At 41.1% G+C, this 19,573-nt stretch overlaps 1 protein-coding gene across 2 annotated transcripts; it reads right to left on the bottom strand.

Annotated features, from left to right (window-relative positions):
- Positions 1-2,131: 2,131 nt before the first annotated feature.
- Positions 2,132-14,973, bottom strand: SNTN (sentan, cilia apical structure protein). 2 transcript variants are annotated; one of them, XM_032149085.3, is made up of 5 exons: positions 14,851-14,973; positions 12,858-12,892; positions 7,794-7,933; positions 3,570-3,659; positions 2,132-3,419 (listed from the first exon to the last, which is right to left on the bottom strand). In XM_032149085.3, the coding sequence occupies exons 1-5, from the start codon at positions 14,958-14,960 to the stop codon at positions 3,261-3,263; spliced, it is 534 nt and encodes a 177-aa protein (XP_032004976.1). In that variant the 5' UTR covers positions 14,961-14,973; the 3' UTR covers positions 2,132-3,260. The 2 variants fall into 2 exon arrangements, with proteins under 2 accessions (XP_032004976.1, XP_032004977.1); XM_032149086.3 differs by lacking the exon at positions 3,570-3,659.
- Between the last annotated feature and the right edge of the window lie 4,600 nt (positions 14,974-19,573).

The raw sequence follows: 19,573 nt of genomic DNA, 5'->3' as shown, positions 1-19,573 counted from the left end.
GAGAACAGCCCACAGAAATCTATTTGAGGAATGCCAAATGGTTCTCTAGGGCCCAGCTGGTACTGCTATCTCTTGCACAGTGCCTGAAATGTGCACAGCTATTTTTGGTGAGTTATAATATTATTGCTCACAACGAAGTCTAATATTAAAGCAAAAATTAACAATGCCCTTGGGGAAGGCAGAAAACTCTCGAATCTGCTTAGTTGTGTGATTCATGAAAATCAAAACCTTTGTGCTTCAGTTTCCTCATCTATGAGACGGTAAAATAATAATACCTTTCTCACACAGTTGTTATGGGTATTAAATGAGTTACTATTTGGAACTCCCTAGAACAGTGCCTGGCTCATAGTATGAGCCCTGTGTTTGTCAAAACAAAACAAAACAAAACACTTTTCTGTCACTCAACTTGAAACAGCTCAAAGCAAGAAGCCTCTGAAAACTGGACATATAACAAATTTTCTTTAATTCCTTTTTCTTCTTGTGTCAGATAAGTGAGTTTGAATGTTTTTGTTAAACACTCCTGCCTCCTGTTAAAATGGTGAGAGGATAAAGTCTGGGGCTTTCCTTTACATTATCTGTAATCTCTTCGATTTAGAATGTCTGAGGTTTGGAAGTGGGAAGGGCCAGGGAGTTGGGTTCTGGTGGATCTGGAAAACCACAGGATGAGGCAACACTTCAGCAGAGCAAGGCTGAAGGTTTCTCTCTGGAAAGGATTTTTTTTTTTTTTTTGAGATGGAGTTTCACTCTTGTTGCCCTGGCTGGAGTGCAATGGTGCGATCTTGGATCCTCTGCCTCCCGGGTTCAAGTGATTCTCCTTCCTCAGCCTCCCGAGTAGCTGGGATTACAGGCACGTGCCACCACACCTGGCTAATTTTGTATTTGTAGTAGAGATGGGGTTTCTCCATGTTGGTCAGGCTGGTCTCAAACTCCTGACCTCAGGTGATCTGCCCACCTTGGCCTCCCAAAGTGCTAGGATTACAGGCGTGAGCCACTGTGCCTGGTGGATTTTCTTAACGTAGGTCACGAGGCATACAATGTTGGGTTGGGAAGAAAATGAGAGGTGAGGGATGGACTTGGGAAGTTATAATAATTTTACAATGAATAACGGTCTTTTTTCTGGTAAAATATTTATTTCTTCCTTCAGCAAGATGTCCGTATCAGTTTGTCTGGGCTTCTGCTCCAAACTGGCCTCCCTCAGGACCTAGGCTGAAGGAGCAGCCTCCATGGGGCATGTTGCCAGTTATCACAGCCCAGGGAAGCAGGGTAGTGAATTGACCCAGGCTCTTAAAGCCTCCACCTGGAAGTGGCACATTTCACTTCAGCTCAGATGTCACCGGCCAAAGGATGGACACACTCAACTGTAAGGAAACAGAGAAGTAAAGTCCTACCATGCATTTGACAGGATTATAGAATAGCTCCAATAGACCACATTTACATACATGTTTTGCCAGCCATAAACTTCCGGAAGGTAAAGACTGTGACTCGCTCCTCTTTGCGTCTCTGTTGGCAACAGCCTGCGGTAGAAGTGCAATACATGTTAGGTGACTGCCTGCCTGATTGTGGAGCTTAGCAAGTGACTGGAACAAAATTGGAATCAAAGCTGGAAAACTATGTTGCCTCTTTCTCCTCCCCTTTTGGCACCTCTTTGCTTCTGCCAGGATTCTGACTCTGAAATTGATTGCCTCAGTGATCCTGGACCATCGTTTAGCTACTCTAATCCTCAGTTCCTGCAGCTGGAAAGGGGGGACATTATTACTCCCATGTAAAGATAGAGTAAGATGGCATCTAGAGTAAGATGGCATCTTTAAAGCCAGGGTTGATTAAGGCTTGAGCCTCTGGCTGTTGCCCAGTGCCCCCTCTGGGGACCTTGAGTGCCCATTGCCATATGCTGAGCTACTCTACTGGGGCCTGCTGTCCTCAGGTGAGGTCCTACATGAATAAAAATCTTTGTGAGAGTCTATCTTAAAGGTTCAGGCATAGACTATGCGTGTGTATGTAATTTAAATTCAGGAATACAGGAGGTGGTCATGGGGGTCGGTGTGGGTCTCTGGGGTATGACTACTTTTACATCGTAATCCCAAGGAATTGTTGGTTAAATTGTGGTCAGAGATTACAAATATGCTGGGTTTTATTTTTTTGTTAAGTCAGATTTATTTAGGTACAATTGACATACAGTACAATTCACTCTTTTCAGTGTGCAGTTCTATGAGTTTGACAAATGCATGCAGTCTTGTAGTCACCACCTCACAATCAAAGGGGAGACCATTTCCAGCCCCCTTAAAAGTCCCCTTGACCAGGCTTGGTGGCTCAAGCCTGTAATCCCAGCCCTTTGGGAGGCTGAGGTGGGCGGACCACCTGAGGTCAGGAGTTCGAGACCAGCTCGGCCGACATGGCGAAACCCCATCTCCACTAAAAATACAAAAAAAATTAGCCTGGCATGGTGGCACATGCCTGTAATCCCAGCTACTCAGGAGGCTGAGGCAGGAGAATCACTTGAACCTGGGAGGCGGAGGTTGCAGTGAGACAAGATCGTGCCATTGCACTCCAGCCTGGGCGACAAGAGCAAAACTCTGTCTCAAAATAAAATAAAATAAAATAAGATAAAATAAAATAAAATAAAAACTCCCCTTGTGCCATTTGTGGACAGCCCCATTTCCCACCCATATCTCTGGCATCCATGGACCAATTTTTTTTTTTTTTTTTTGCTTTTTATAGAATGTCAGTAAAGCTCTTCTGACCTTTGAACTCAGATGAGGTGATAATCTCTTTTAGCATCCTATAGCCCTTATTTCAATTCTAATTATACTGTGTATGCAATTAATTAAAAATCGTTCAATGTCCATCTCTTCTGCTAGACTTCTGCAAGCATGTCTGAAGGAAGGAATTGCTTGGCCAATTCATTACTGTATCCTCAGCAGTCCCATCAAGTAGATGCTCAACAAATGTTTAGTGAATAAGTGAGTGACTCAATGACTATAAGCAGAGTGCTGTAAGTCACTACTGACTCAGCAAAAGCAATTTATTATTCAGTGGTATCAAATCTATCATATTGTAGAGCACACAGAGACCTTATCGTTCAAACATTCCTGAAGTGTGTGGGTAAATATTTGGAGTTACATTGGATCTGAATACCAGCAATCAGAGCCATCCTAGGCAATTCCAGATGCATGATAGATATAATCGATTAATCAAAAATAAGTTGGAAACATTTTAATAACTCTGCCTTTTGCCATTATTTTATACAGCATGTTTAAAACTGTTTATTTCATAATGTTTACACTCCATATATTTTGTAGCAGATCTGACATGACAGTGATGCTTAAGAGCAAGATCATGAAGTCCTCAAAATCTAGCTTATTTTCTGTGTGCTCATCAAGTTCAGAAAGGATCTCTCTGTATTTTGGCTTGGTTTCTTGTCCCTGTGAGAATGGAGAAATAAAAACTGAATTCATTGTATAGACTTCAGGTTTACAGATCATAAACAATAATGTCTTAGTCTGTTTAGTGTTGCTGTAACAGAATACCTGAGATTGAGTGATTTACAAAGAAAAAAGAAAAATTTAGCTTACAATTCTGATGGCTGGAAAGTTCAAGATCAGGCCTCTGCATCTGGTGAGGACCTCAGACTGCTTCCACTCATGGTAGAAGGTGAAGGGGAGCTGGTGTATGAACAGATCACACAGCAAGAGAGGAGGCAAGAGGAGGAGGGAGGGTTCCAGCCTCTTTTAAACAACCAGCTCTTGTGGTAACTAATAGAGTGAGAACTCACTCAACACCCCCAAGGCAGGGCATTCATTTATTCACGAAAGCTCTGTCCCTATGACTTCAAACACCTCCCATAAGGCCCCACCTCCAACATTGGAGATCAAATTTCAACAGGGAGTTTGGAGGGGACAAACATCCAAATCATAGTAAATAATAGACATGTTATTAACAATAGTAACACGTCAAGTTGCCAACAATGCTACCAGTAAATCACCATGTTAAATCTTTTTATATGTTATCTCCTCTAATCATCATAGTGACCTTATTGAATATATACTACTATTATCCTCATCCTACAGATGCAGTATCAGAGACAGGTGATAATTAAGAGACTTGCCCCAAGCTGGGAAGATTTTGGTGTGGAGCCAGGGTTTGTAGCCCATCTACCTCTTGAGAGCCCATACTCTTAACTGCTAAGCTATTCTGCCTTTTTTTGAAGACACATATTATGTTTTTAAATTTTCAAAATACAATCTTTGTGTTAGGGAAGGTATCCTCTACGGGTTCATTATCTAAGACTTAAGATTATCCAGAAATACAGAATAAAATATGCTAAAAGAAAATACGTGCTTTGAAAGATTATTTAGCTTTAGTTTGATTATAAATCAAATCTATATTCATAGTGTTCACAAATAGTCAGATTGAAGGAAAACATCTTAATAGTATATAAATGGAGAGACTTTTTAGTTTCAAATCACAGCTTGTGAAATATCTTCCCCAGTGACGTTAAAAATGTTAAAGTCATTTGATTCACCATTATATTGAACCATATTTGCATTTAGTTTGACCCCAAATGCTCACCCACGAGCTACGTGTACAAAGCCATCACAGCAATGAGTAAGGCACTTTGGGAATGATGCTACATTCCTCTTATAGGCTGTTTCTCCTCAAGAGGTCACCGTCACCCTATCCATGAGGGCCAAGGGGAGCTGGCTACTCTCTCCCTCCAGGAGAGCTGAGTGCTATTTGGAAAGGGTCAGATTCCAAGACACAGGTAGACAGGACCACTTTACTAGCAGAGTGGCACACTGTTTGCTCAGAGGTACGAGATAGGTATTGGTCTTCTTTTTTTTCCTGCATATTTTAAGAGCACACCATTTTCTGAGGTCCAGTCCTCCTGGGACATGAACTGTCATCTTTTTGTATCTTCCCAGTAGTGCCTTTAGGTGCTTTTTAAAATTCTATCTGACTGGCTATAAGGTGCTAAGATCCCCGAAACCATGTTTAGCCTTATGGGAAAGGCAATGTTCCCCTTAGAACTCAGGCCTTAGCCAAAAGAACCAGCTCAGTTTATCAGGGGACACAACATGGGGACTGAGGAGAAAGCCCAGTTAGGAATGAAGTGGGATCCTGAGCTTTGCCATTGACTCACGTGCATGCACCTGCCCTAGGGGGTCTCATGGGGCAGGGTGGTTGGGCCAAGGCAGCATTCTGACAGACATTGCAGAGAATGCCTTGGGATGACTGTCCCCTCAAGTCCCTGAAATATGGCTCTACTTTCATCTCGAGCAGAGGGTAAGATTACACTGAGGCCTGGGTGTGCCTGCTGCTAGAGAGATCCAGAAATTGGCTGTACTTCTAGGGTTTAGCCTACTCTGAGAGACATGAGGCTGAAGGTGTCTTTCCTAAGGACTGGTTTTTAATTCTTTTTCCCTGGTGTTCTGAGAGGGATGATGAGTTACATCAAGATGGTGCGTCCGTTAGTTCTTCATTTTCATATGTGTTAAAAGCTTGCTGAGCATTTGCCAGGTTACCAGGTAATGAGCTCCCTTTCTGTCTGGCATATGGGCCCCATTTCTTTTGGCCTTGGATGTAGGCAAATGGTATAGGATTTATTTACCCATCCTTTCCTTAGACTCCCCAAAACTTGTTATCTCTTGATAAATTCTGCCTGATATTTCTGCCTGAAAAAGTAGCTTTCCAAAAAAAAAAAAAAAAAAATCAGAAAAATACATGTTTAATATAGAACATTTAGAAAAAGTAAATTTAAAAAAAGGACTGTGTTGGGCCGGGCGCGGTGGCTCACGCTTGTAATCTCAGCACTTTGGGAGGCCGAGGCGGGCGGATCACGAGGTCAGGAGATCGAGACCACGGTGAAACCCCGTCTCTACTAAAAATACAAAAAATTAGCCAGGCGTGGTGGCGGGCGCCTGTAGTCCCAGCTACTTGGAGATGCTGAGGCAGGAGAATGGCGTGAACCCGGGAGGTGGAGCTTGCGGTGAGCCGAGATCGCGCCACTGCACTCCAGCCTGGGCGACAGAGCGAGACTCCATCTCAAAAAAAAAAAAAAAGGCTGTGACTGTAACCCTTTACCCCATTACTCAAAATAGCTAACCCTTATTAACATTTATTTCCATTCATTTATCTGTGTATTACACTATATTCTCTCTTTCTCTTTTGAAATAATCACCCACTCACAGAAAGTTGTACCCTTGACTTAGCTCCCCCCAGTGGGTGACATCTTATATAACTGTAGTGCGCTGAAACCATATATAGGTGTTTATGTATGTGTATGTGTGCATATATAGAAAGAATACTATCTTTTCAATATTTCAGAACAGATACAAGGACTTGGAGACTGCCTCTATGTGCTTTCTTGTTCTACCCATCAATAAATATTGATAGTTTAAGCTGATATGGTGCCCTTTTTTCCTCTTACACATTTTCCCTAGACTGGTGTTTTCCAAAGTATGAGCATATGCTGCTGACAGAATGTAACGCCATTTTAGGTGATGCAAGAATAAATATTAAACACTAAATAAGAATTGATAGTCATCTATTTTTTCACTATTATTTTTTACTCTAATCCACTGAATTTACAATACGAATAATGATACAGTGTCCTTATAAAAATTTACTTAAGTAGAGAAAAAATATAAAGGAAAAGTTCAAAGCAACACAGGCTATAGGCAGATGTGGGAAAAATACTAAATATGGTATTCAGTGACTGAAATTTGAGAAATATACCCTTAGGTGAGTAAGGTAGTAACCTTTAGGCCAGTGACTGATTATATACTGCTGACTCTCATTTCTCTATTTTGAACCCAGATCTCTATTCTCACCTTTGAACTCATCTATCCTGTTGCTAAGTCTTCCTCTTAAATATTTCATGGACATCTTAACATTGACACATCCTAATGGAACTCACCATCTCCTCCCTACCTCCACCCCACCTCAAACCTGCTTATTCTTTAGCCTTTTTCTTCTCTAGGAATGGGAACACCACCGTTCCTTTTGTAAGTCAGAAATTGTGTTGTCATCATTTGCTTTCCTCTCCTTCAACTCTCACAGTCAATCAACTGTCAGATCTTGTTCATTCCACCTTCTAAACGTCTCTTCTATTTGTCTGTTTATCTCCATCTTCACCGCCGTAGTCTAAGCCATTACCATCTTTCTCTTGAATTGCCTCCCCACAGCTAGTTATTCCCTTTTTTCCTATTCCACCGCCAACCCTAGTCTGTTCTCTGTACTGCAGCTGGTGTAATTTCTTAGGCCTGGACGTAGAAATAGTTCCTGGCTTCCTCTTGCTATCAGGCTATGCTTCTGTAAGTTTTGGCTTCTCCTCGCCTCCCCAGCCTCATCTCTAACCACTTCCCAGCTACCGTCCCATCCCTTCTCACCAACTGGCCCTCCAGATCTCTGCTTGGAACGCCATCATTCTCACTTCCCCTTGCCTAGCTACCTCCTGCTTACTCTTCAGATCTCAGCTATACCTTAGTTTTCCAGGAGCCCGTCTTTGATTACCTGCCCCAAGATAGTTCCTCTGTTTTACTCTCACTGAATGCTCTACGCTTTCACATCCTTTGACTATTTTTAATTACTTTTTTAGTGTATTTCTTTCCCTTGCTGGGGATTGCTGTCTTCACTGCATCAACTCCAGTGCAGCTCACTGCCTGGCATACGTAGGTGTTCAATAAACCTTTGTTACGTGAGACAACATGACAGGGACCTGGAGCTGGAGTTATTTGTTCGTTGGGTCAGCCATGAGGGTGTGGTTCCTGTTTCTTTATGCAAGTTAATTCTCTCACCTCTGCGAAATTCCTAAATTGGGTTTGCAGCAGATCTTTGGCAGTAGCTTTTTCAAGTTTACCATCAGAGTCAGAAGAATTTCTGAAAATCAGAACAGTGGTGGCAATAGCTTTTTCCAGATCTGAGCACTTCCTCAGAGCTAGGAGAGAAGAAATGTGCAACAAAGTATCCTGAGTTAGAAATAACCCTTTCCCAGACCTGCTGTTGTGTCTTCCAAAGGAACTGTAGGGAACCTTCTAAATCTTGGCCCTTTGCCTCCTATCTGGGAGCAGGATGTGGGAGTTTCCGATCCTGCATCTTTAAACAACAGAGAACAAAAGCTCCCTCAATAGCAATTAGAATTAGTAGAGTTAGATGTGAGATTTACCGCCTGCTTGCCATGTGACCTTAGAAAAGTCTCTCACCTCTCTAAGGTTTGGTTTTGTGGTCTGTAATTTCATTCAGTTATTCTACAAATATTGATAGAGCATCTACTATGGATGAGGCTCAGTCCTTGATATTAGGAATCACTGAATAAAATGAAGTCCTGCTCTTGTGGAATTTATATTCTGTGTCAGACACAGCATCACTTCGTGTCAGTATGATAAAGGAGAATGACTTTCAGGAAAAGCTCTTTGCTATAATGATGAATAAGGGCTCTTTGACTCATGGCCTAAAACAGAGTGATCTCCCAGCTGGTTTCTCTCAGGTAAGCTCCTTGATAGGGCAATGCTAATTCGTTTCTTTCCACTGCGTTGCTGTGAACACAGGGAAATGTATAAGTTACCATGAAGAAAATTCGTATGCTTTGTGTTCTTTTAGTCATCAATACATCCCCTAGTGTAGAACTTATCACACTTTACAGGTACTACATATTTACCTGTCCTTTCCTCAACTAGAAAGCAGTCTCCATGGGTCAGGGATCAGACCTTTTTTCTTAAAATCACTATATTCCCAGTGACAGTACAAATGTCTGCTACATTGTAGGTGCTAATAAATGCTGTTAAATGAATGAATCCGAAGAAAATAAGAACAAAATCTCCCAGCTTTCAGCCCAGATAATGTGCAACAATGACAGGTTCAAAGAATGATGTTCAGTCAGAATAACATGATTTTCATATTGAGTGCTTACTAAGTGCCTGTTACCTCCCAGCATACAGAGGGGACAAGACCAGATACGGGGCCAGGCACAGTGTCTCATGCCTATAATCCCAGCACTTTGGAAGGCCATGATGGGATGATTGCTTGAGGCCAGGAGTTTGAGACCAGCCTGGTCAACATAGCAAGACCCTTGTCCCTATTTTTTTTTTTTTTAATTAAAAAACCTCAGATGTGGTTTCTGCTCTCATAGATCTTATGATCTAGCAGAGAAATCAATAATAAAGAGTATGTATATGTATACACATGTATTTATTTTTTATGTTATTTTATGTTATTTGTCCACATACAAATATTATATATATACATATGTATGCATATATATATATATATATATATATATACAACTTGTGATGTATGAGGCAAGGAAGGTACAGAGACAGAAAAAAAATTACAGAGTGGGCCTGGGAGGAAAACTACTTAGATGGGTGGTCTGGAAGGCCTCCATGAGTAGATTAATATTTAAGCTAAGATTACTAGGATGAGGAGGAGCCAGCCATGAAAAGGGTGAGGGTCAGGGTGAGATTAGGAATTTGCTGAATGTTCCAGGCTCGGGAAGCCGGATATGTGAAGGCTCAGGTCACAAGAAATCTGGCATATTTGGCAGATTTCTGAAAAGACAGTTGTGGGTAGAGTCTAGGGGCCGGAAGGGTGTTTGTGCGCAAAAGCTAGATCATGCAGGACTTGTAGGCCGTGTAAAGGAATCAGGATTTTCTTCAAAGTGGAAAGAGAAGGCATCAAAGCATTTTGAGCATCTAATTTTTCAGTTAAAGGTGAGGAGGAGGGACAAGAGTGAAGACAAGTGGGTGAAAGGAGGGAGTGTGTGGGCCTTCTCAGTTTTTATTGTATCTCTCAGCAGTGCCCAGGCTATATAGTTGGTTAAATAAAGTTCACATTGCTAAGAAGCGGCAAAGAAAGTATATGAAACCGTTGACTTCAAAGTCCATAGAAAGATCCGCCACTTAGGAGTATCCTCTTGCAAGGGCATCCCCATGGTGATTCTGGAATCCAGATATTTTTTGACCCTCTGATGAAGTTCAGGTCTGACTGCGCTCTGAAATGGGAACTCCATCTGGTCTAGCCAACTTCCCATTCTTTTCCTGCATCTCTTTTAGAAAACAGCATGCCTTTCCCTTGGCTATAAAACAGCATATGCCCATGGTAAAAACAGAGCTAGAAAATATTAAAAATAAAAGATAACGAGGAACTCTGGTCGTTCTAATAACACTGATGATATTTGGTGAGGCGTTTTAGTTTCCTGTTTTTATGGTTGGATTCTTCCCTTAATAAACCCAGCATGTTGCCTCTTAATTCCTTCACTGTCTGCCTTGCAGAGTTGGGAACTAGTATGTGAAAGCATATTGTAAAGGGCTAAGTGCAACTGAAAACACAAGGGACTGCTTTTTCTCTTTTGGCATCTTTTATTGGCTCTCTTGCCTCTGGAACGGGGGTGTAGGGAAGGACATTAAGCCGGCCGATTTCTGCTGCCCTCTGTGTTATTCCCTAGCTCACTGTCAGTACTTTAATAATACTGAACTGTGTGTAGTTCCTACATACTCTATCCATCCCACAAGCATTTATTGGCAAGTATTTATTACCAGACCCTGTGATAGTTCTGGGGCATAGAGCAGTGAGTAACATCAAAAGAACAAACTCTGACTTTTTGGAGCTTGTGTTCTGGTGGACAATAATATACGACACACATTCTACGTGCCAATGACTCTTCCTTGGGATGAATGCACATGACTCAACTCCCTACATTCTGATTCAGTCCAACGAGGTATGTCTTAGTATCAACCCCCACTCTATTGATGAAGAAACGGAGACAGCAAGAGGCTAAGTATTATAGCTTGCCCACACAACTGCTCTGGTTTCACTCCAAGATGCACGCTGCCTCTAGGTGTTGTTTTTTCAGGCAGCGTATTTTGCAGGACTCTTTCCCAAACTCCCAGATGGGGCTACATGTCCTTCGTTTGTGCTTCTGTAATTCTTAAACATAATCTTTTCATAATCGTCACACTGAAACACTCTGTTTAGATTATCTTCTACATCAGTGCTGTCCCCCCCACCAAAAATAATTTGAGCCACAATCATAATTTTAAAATTTCTGATAGATGGCCACATTAAAGTAGTAAAAATAAACAGGTAAAAGTTAATTTTAATAATCTATTTTATTGAAGCCAATATATTAAAATATTATCATTTCAACGTGTCATCAATAGAAGCAAATTATTGGGATATGTTACATTTTTTTTCCTACTAAGTCTCGTAAGTCTTAACACATCTCAATTCAAATTAACCAAATTTCAAGTGCTCAATATCTACATGTAGCTGGTGGCTGCTATACTGTATAGCACATTGGACTATATATTCTTTGTGGACAGTTATTGCCTCTTGTTTATCTTTGCATTCATTCCCAGGCCCTGGCATGTTGTAGGCTTCACTATACATGTGTTAAACTGAGCTGTTTTGAACTTCAGAACAATTCTCTGCCTCTTCCTCCTCACCTGCTCTGGAATGTGGAACACTAAATCTCCTAATTCGTTCACTGTCAATTCACATTGAATGGTGTCACGGAAATACCAGTCTCCATACAGCAGGATGAAAGAATCTCCTCATTTTAGAACTTGTCCTAATATCAGTTATTTTTGTGAATGATGTGAAGACCTACAGGAGAGAAGTTGTTTGCTCAAGCTCACATAGGTAGTATATATCAGAACTAAAAACTAGGTCCCTGCTGTCTACTCTTTAGGCCAATAATTTTCCCACTGCAAGAATACCCTGGGTGTTAGAGGCAAATATGTACTCACCCTGCATTCCTAAGCCTCATGAGATCGGGGGCATAGGCCCTAGTAGCCAGCAGAGAAAATGTGGGTTTGTATTGACTTCTATGTCACGACCTATCCATGTCTGATTTTGATGAATAACATTTAGAATTACTTCCCACTAAATAAAATACATTCTGGGGAGATGAATCATGTTTATCCTGTGTGTTTTTTAAGGCATAGGAATAAATGTGGTTTAGTGGTCCGATTTAAGGAGTCTGGTGCTAGGAATGTTGTGTACGTGGGCAGGGGTGGGTGTGCGCTGGAGGTGACCGAGTTACAATCTCAACCTCCCAGAAGGAGAAGTTATCTTAGACATGTGATGGGACAATTCTTAAAAGTGCCTGAAGTTGTGTAAATTATTGAAACATAAATCACGAGTCTGCTGTATTGTAATAATATAAAAATAGTTCCATGAAGATGGAGATTTATTTAAATAAAATTACAGAGTCTCTTTTGGAGAGTTTGGCTAGTCATCTAGGAGGGGAAAACCTGCAATATAGTAACGTACAGCTGTGCTTGTTACTCTGTAAACATGTGAAGCCTTATACTTTTGAATAAAATAATGATCCAAGTATACGAGCGTTTTTTTCTTATATTGTTATTTCCATGGCAATGTTGTTAGCCCTAAACTTAGTTTACCTATGCAATTGATTTCTAGGGGCAAATATTTACACTTTGAGAGGTGGCCACACTGTTTCTACTCAGTCAACAGGGGCAGTTGGGAGCTGATTGCATCCTGAGTTCCACTGAACATTCTTGAGTCAGATCCTCATGGTCCTGCTCTAAACATTCTGAGGATGCGGCCCTTAGAGATGCAACTGGATATGGTGGGAAGAACACTGAACTAGGAGCCGGGAGATCCATGGTCTCATCTCAGCTCTGTCTTTAATGAGCTGTATAAGTTTAGGCAAGTTAATTCCTACTCCTGGACCTCAGTTCCCACATCTTCAAAAAGAACATCGTGAATGTTTGATGATTTATTCAAAAGTTCCCTTGCATCTCTGGCATTTTTTGATGTCCTATTTTTTTTTTTTTTAACACTTGGCATGCCATCTTGGTAGAGGAGAAAAACGTACATCTGAGTCATCTGTGCCTTACCTTTCGCTGAAGCCAGTTGTTTGGATACTGGAATGCTGCCAACAAAATGAAAGAAACATAATGATTCTGGGAGTTGGGGTATTGATATCAGCATCTATAGCAGAGCAATACAATGATTTAAAAATTATTTATTTTGGTAAATATTCTCTGAGATTTCAGTGGAGCAGCCATCTGTGTTCCAAAATCCTTTTTCTCCTTGCCACATAGTAAAGAAATGCCTGCACATGGCTGGCCAGCTAGCCCACATATTTCCGTCTTCCTTGTAGTTTTGCTGCTGTGTGACTGAGTTCCTCCAGACGGAAATGGAGCAGAAGAGAAGTGAACACTTTCCATGCAAGCTCCTCCATGCTTTTTCCCATTCAAGCTGAGTAAGGTGGAAATTATCAGGGAGACTTTAGAAGCCACATGCTGATCAGCCTGTGTCTCACATGACTGCATGGAGTAAAACTGTCACAGACCTGGCACTCCCACTCTGGACTGTCACATGGTAAAGAAAAAAGAACTTCGCATTCTGTAAAATGCTCAGACTTTGAAGGTTTTTTGTTCCAGCGGCTTAGCCTTCCTAAGAATCTGGGTATTATGCTGAGGTGTGGGAAGCATGAGTGACTGATAGAGACATTCCTACCCTCCTGGGGCTAAGTCTAGAAAAGAAGACAGTTACTAGGCAGGTAACTCGATGAAAAGTAATGGCAGAGCACATAGAGAGGGCGAAGAGGTAATAACCTAGTCTCCAGTGAGGGTAATGGCACTCTGCCTGAGCCTAATGAATCAGTAGTGAAGAAGGAGGAAGCGTGTTCCATGCAGAGGAAACTTATATGTTGAGGCCTGATGTGGCAGAAATCACAATAGGATTGAAGAACCAGAGGAGGTATAGTGTGGGTGGAACCTAGAGAAAGAAGGAGATAGTGGTTAAAGGCCAGGCAGGGCCAGGACATATTGAACCTTGGAGGCTTCATGAAGGATGCCAGTTGTTATCCTAAGGGCAACAGGAATCACATGATCAGATTTGCATTTTAGGAAATTATTTCATGGTTATGTCAGAAGTAGATTGAAAAGGGGCCAAATTGGAGACAGGAAGTTGTATCTTGCTCTCTTATAAACAGCAAAGCAAAGTTTGCTTGATTTTTCAACCCCCAATGGCTGGAGTGTTTTTTGAGAAAGCCAGTAAGAATAATAGAATTTGGTAGTACCTTAGATAACTCCTTCAAAGGAACTTTTGGGTTCAGGATCTGGTTTTGTCATTGACTAGTTGAGGGAACTTTGTCTTTGGGGGTCCTCATTTTTTTCACTGGTAACATTACAAAGCTGGACGCTGTGTTATCTTGAACCCTTCGTGGTCTTCTTGGTGAGCGCTTCCTGCTCTTCTACGACCTCTGCACCATTATTATTTCCTTTATGAAATGAAGGACATTTCACTTTGCACAACGAGCACTTGTAACATGGCATGTATTTCTTTCTATTGCCATGATTGAGAAGGGTCTCAAGGGCCTGTGAGACCCTTGAAGCAAGAGCCATGCAGTTCATATCCATATCTCCTTCCCCTGGCCTCACAGAGTACCTAGCACTTGCTAGGTGTCCACAAAAGGTTTTTGGAACTAAAGCCAGTCTCCTAAATGAAATTATATGAGAAAGAATATTTTTCACTTATTAAACCTAACTTTACACATTTGAATAATATAAAACAATTTCTCTCTGCTGTGGATAATTTGAGAGAATATGCTGCACAGTTATGTCATTACCAATTTTGATTTACAAATGTTTCTCAAGAGGCAATCAAAGATATTTGCATTAATTGCACCATCTTTTCACTTTGCAGTCAAGGCTGCAACTTTTTTGTCTTTGTTTTTCCAAGTCAATTTAAAGCTGGATTAGGATAGGTAATAGGTACCGAACTGGCAATAACTTGGCTTATAAAGCTGTTGACATAAACTCTTTGGAAATATATCCACAAGCTTGAATGAAACTCAATAAAAGACAGCAAAGTGCCACTGACCTTTTGGGCATTTTCCTAGGTGCGCAGGTGGATGTTGGGGCTGCAGAAGGGTTGGGATCCCCTTCCAAGTGGAGAGCTTTGTCCTGGGTACTGTGCATACAGCCACCCATTCTCTCGTCTTCTGTTTTGTGTCAATCCTTCCTAAGCAACAGTCACTTGCCCACTGTTACTATTGTCATTCACTCCAAGACAACTATACAGTTGCATGTCTAGAAGAACTTTTCCACAGCGTCATTGTATGTAGATATAAAATCATTCAATAAATATTTTCATGCCTACTGTTAACATGGCACTGTACAAGGTGCTGGGGAAACAACAGTGAGCAAAATCAGATGCATACCCTGGTCTTAGGGAGTTTAGTGGGAATGACTGATATTAATCAAGTAATTGCACAAAAAGTCACACCTGTGAACAGTAATATGCAAGGCAGATGCCATGAGATTGACATCAGTCAGGGAGGTCAGCGAGGCATCCCTGGGGAAGTGATGCTTGATGATGAGTAGGTGTTAACTAGGTGCAAGGATAAGGGATCCATATTGTAGACAGAAGGAATAGCCTGCGCTGAGCCCTGGGGCAGGAGGGAATGTGGTGATCAGAAGGGACTGAAAGAAGGCCAGCGTGACTGAACCAAAGAGATTGGGGGCGTGTGTCTCAAGCTGAGGCTAAAGAGCAGACTCAGTGGCCAGGCCATGCAGGAACTTGTAGGTTACTGTAGGGATTTTTTTACCGTATATCAAAAGAATAGAAAGCCATTTGTGTATTTTAAGCAAGGAGGTTAATGAAGTTAAATTTACATTTTTGAGAGATCACCCCAGCTTCAATGTGAATAATGGTTTAGAGAGATGAACAGAGTAAATGTAGGAAGGCCGAAAGGGAGGCTATTTCACTTGTGGTAGCTTAGAGCACTTTCTGTAAAAACGAGAGGATATATCAGCTCAGTGAAATGAGTCTGGTTCAGGAAAGACATGTCAAACAATTGCCTAAGTCACTGGTGAGCTGATGGGTGAGAGGAGCTAGAATTCTCAAGAGAAGCTAAGGATAATCACTATTCAGGCTACGATAGGCTCCAGGGTCTCTGCCATCTTACTGCTGCTTCACTGGTCACTGCTCCACCATCAAATGACCATGTGTGTCACTCTCCCATTGCCTGCTTCTCTTTATGGGTTTTCTTTTTTTTCTTCCCTCTACCTCTAAATTAATTTCCTTAGCATTTTCAATTCAAATTTGGGATGCAGGGGAGAGTTTGACTGGTCTTACTAATCAGTGTTGCCCATGCTGGTCAGAGTTTTAGTGCCAGTTCACCCCATAGGTAGTCAGTTACCCCATGCAATTAGCTCCTGTGGGTCACGTGATGACCCCGAGCCAATCTCACTGCCCAAGTGAAACTCTAGGGATGGCTTCCTCAGAAGGGGGAGTCTGGGCACGTTTCCCAAAATCTGGATTTTCAACAAACACTTCAGGTGATTCTTATGTGGGCTGTGTTGCAGAGTTGTCGGCAGTAGTTAAAAACAGACTTTGGAGTGGCAAGAGCTGGTTTTGAATTCTGACTCTGACACTTCCTAGTTGTGTTACCTGGAATAAGATCCTTAAAACTGCTAAGTTGGCTTTCTCATCTGTGAAATACTTTCCCACTGAATTTTTGTCAAGGCTAAATGAATTTGTGTTTTGGGGCACTCAGTACAGTGAGGAGCAATCAATAAAATAACAGTCGTAGAGAAGATGATATTAGATATGATGGTATCAGAGACATTCACAGAAGGATGTGCAATGAGCAAGTTCAGGAAACTATGCAGAGGTGCTGCAGCATCCAGAGATTAGCAACAGTGGGAAGCTGTTACCAACCTTAGTTCTGAGGGGCAAGGAGAGAAAATATTATAGAGTCAAGTGAGAGCTGAATTCTTGGAGCAGGTCCACTTGACAGCAGCTGTGATTGAACGGATGCAGCTACTCTTAGAAATGCAAGCAAAGCAGGGAGGGAGGGAAAAGAAACACCCTATGCCCTGAGCTCCAGCCTCTGCCTCCAATTGACTAAGCCAATCAGGAAACTGGTGGTGAGGGAGCCCGGGAGATGGGGTCTGTAGGAATCAGCCTCTGGGGGCATAGAGAAGGGCAGAGAATGGAATGGGAGGGAGAGGTGAACAAATGGGCAAGAAGCAGCATGATGATACTAACGATGATGATAATGATGACAGAAGCAAAATACTGGGAATCTGAGATTTATTGATTGTCTTCTTATTGTCAGGATTAAATTAAAGCTGACATTTTCAGAAAGATACAGCAGTTTTCACAGACATTTCAAGTGAAAATGCACCGTTTTTTCTACATCAGAATCTCATCTCACAAAGCTTTCAGGCTGTTTACACACACTATCAAACTATCTGGGCAAAACATTATTTTAAAAGTCCCTCAGTCAACCTGGCCCTGTGGCAATGTGAGGGCAGGGCTTAAGTGTACTGAGTAGATATCCATTTGGGGAAAGGAAATGTGTTGATGGCAGCAGGGGTTTGACAAACAACTCCATGTGGATTTACTGACAAGCACACAAGACCACCGACCTGAAGGTCACAGCAGCGGGGCTCTTGTCTGTGGGCTTGGCAGGCTGCAGGCAGCAGAAGATTAGGACAGTATTAATGGTGCTTGAAATTTGATCAACTATTGGAGTGAGAAAAAAATGCCATTACAGAGAAAAGTGTGTGTTTTTTTTTTTACCAGGTTCACTCTTTACACTTGGGTCTGCCAACTTGCTTCCTATTCAGTAAAAATTAAATATCAGGTAATAGGAGTGAGAGTCTAAAAGACTTGCCTTTGAATATTTGGCTTATGCTTCTTTTTTTTTTTTTTCTGGTGCTGCATTATTTATTGAGGGTTCTGGAAACTCAGCAACTTCATGAATTTTGTTTCAGGGAGTGTTAGAACCACTGGAATGAATGCAAAAATTTTCATGTGTATGGGAATTTTCCTGGCTGAAAGGACAACTAGATTCCCCTAGTGGCCTATAACCACTGAAGAGTCGTCGCTGGAGGTGAATGCCACCAGGTTGGTCATGAGGTTGCCTTTTTGAAAAGAACTGCCCCCTGCCCAAGCCTCACTCTCAGAGAAATAGTGTGTGGACCCTTACTTTCATGGTCAGTTAATACGTTAAAATATATTATTGTTATATTTATATAACATTTATATCATATTGTTTAACAATTCATAATTGTTAAAATTTATGCATTGAGTAGCTGGTATTATGTGAGGTGTTTGATAAATATTTCTTTCTATTTTTAATAACCATTAGAAATAAGAATTGTCATCATTTGCAAATGATGAAAATGAAGTGTAGAGGAGTTAAATTACTTGTCCAAGATCCTCTGGCTAATTAATGGATGAGTCTCAATTCAAATCTAAGGCTATTGGGTGTTTCAAATCTGATGCTATTTATTTTACATCATTTCACCTCTTACTGCACTTTTTGATCATGAAAATTAAAACCACAGTTCTTGTTTCCTAAGCTGACAAATCATAACTCTCTATAAGTCTCACAGGAACTCACCAGAATTTTGCTAGTTCAAATTGGCCTCTTCTCCCTCTAAATATCCTCAAAGCATGTTTTACTTTTATTTGGCATCTCTTATCATTGCTTTATGTTTATAATTAGTTATTATTTGCCTTATCTCCTTACTAGGTTGAGAACATTAATAATAATAATAGTAGTAATAAATAGCATTGATTTAAAACCTCCTAAGCACTGGACATTGCTTCACATGTATCTTCTCATTAAATTCTTAAGATGCTCTTTTGGTGGGCACTATTGTGATTGTTTGCATCGTGCAGATGCCTTATACAGATTAGGAGACCTGGACTTGCCCAAGAATACATAGCTAGTAAGACCTGGGATTCAAGCACAAGTCTTTCTGAGTCCAAGTATCAATTTGTGAATCACTATCTTGTCATCAACGATCACGGCTTAATCATTTTTGTATCTTCTGTTCAGGGTCTAGCATCATGAAATGTTTACGTAATTGGACATTTGTTGAATACAGAGTGACCTAGAATCTAGAGTGTGATAGCCACTGGGGAAGTTGGGCTTGTGTCTGGTGCCGGGATATATTAATATATAGTGTCCCTGCTCCCTCCCTGCTTTCAGAGGAACCAGAGAAAGAAATGGAATCCCCAAGGAAAGGGTGTCATGCCTGCTAAAGGAAGAGATGCCAAGGGTGAGGGGTGTGTTTTGCACAAAGTAGACCTTCAAAAAATATTCATTTGAGGATACCACAGTTTATGTATCCATTCTTCTACTGATAAATATAGGGTTTATTTTCAGTTTTGAATCACTATGAATAAAGCTTCTATGGACATCTTTCTACATGTATTTTTGTGTATCTAATCACTCATTTCTTTTGCATATAGACATGGAATTGCTAGGTCACAGGGTATATTCTGTTTAATTTTCTCAGAAACTGACAAAGTTTTCCAGTTTCCAAAGGAGTGAAAAACATTTTACACTTCCACCAGTAATGCAGTAATGTATAAGAGTTCCAGTTATTCACATCTTCACCAACATTTGGCATTGCCAGTCCTTTTAAATTCTATTCATTCTGACATTACAGTGTGGTTTTAATTTGCATTTCCTTAATAACAAATGGTATTGAGTACCTTGTCATATGCTTAGTGGCTGCTTGGTTATCTTTTTTGGAACACTACTCAGCAATAAGAAAGAACAAAATACAAGTACAGATCA

Source organism: Hylobates moloch, unplaced genomic scaffold (assembly GCF_009828535.3).
Source record: "Hylobates moloch isolate HMO894 unplaced genomic scaffold, HMol_V3 SCAFFOLD_4, whole genome shotgun sequence".
Lineage (NCBI taxonomy): Eukaryota > Metazoa > Chordata > Mammalia > Primates > Hylobatidae > Hylobates > Hylobates moloch.
This window is presented reverse-complemented; position numbering and strand designations above follow the sequence as displayed.

What these genes read in the sequence shown, in the direction of transcription:
- SNTN (XM_032149085.3), bottom strand. Translation starts at nt 14,960, where the DNA reads ATGGGTGGCTGTATGCACAGTACCCAGGACAAAGCTCTCCACTTGGAA. An exon ending in AATTTAGGAATTTCGCAGAG is followed by an intron (nt 3,660 to 7,793) that starts GTGAGAGAATTA and finishes TTCATACACCAG; the next exon opens with CTCCCCTTCACCTTCTACCA. An exon ending in ACTTTCCAGCCATCAGAATT is followed by an intron (nt 3,420 to 3,569) that starts GTAAGCTAAATT and finishes CCATTCTCACAG; the next exon opens with GGACAAGAAACCAAGCCAAA.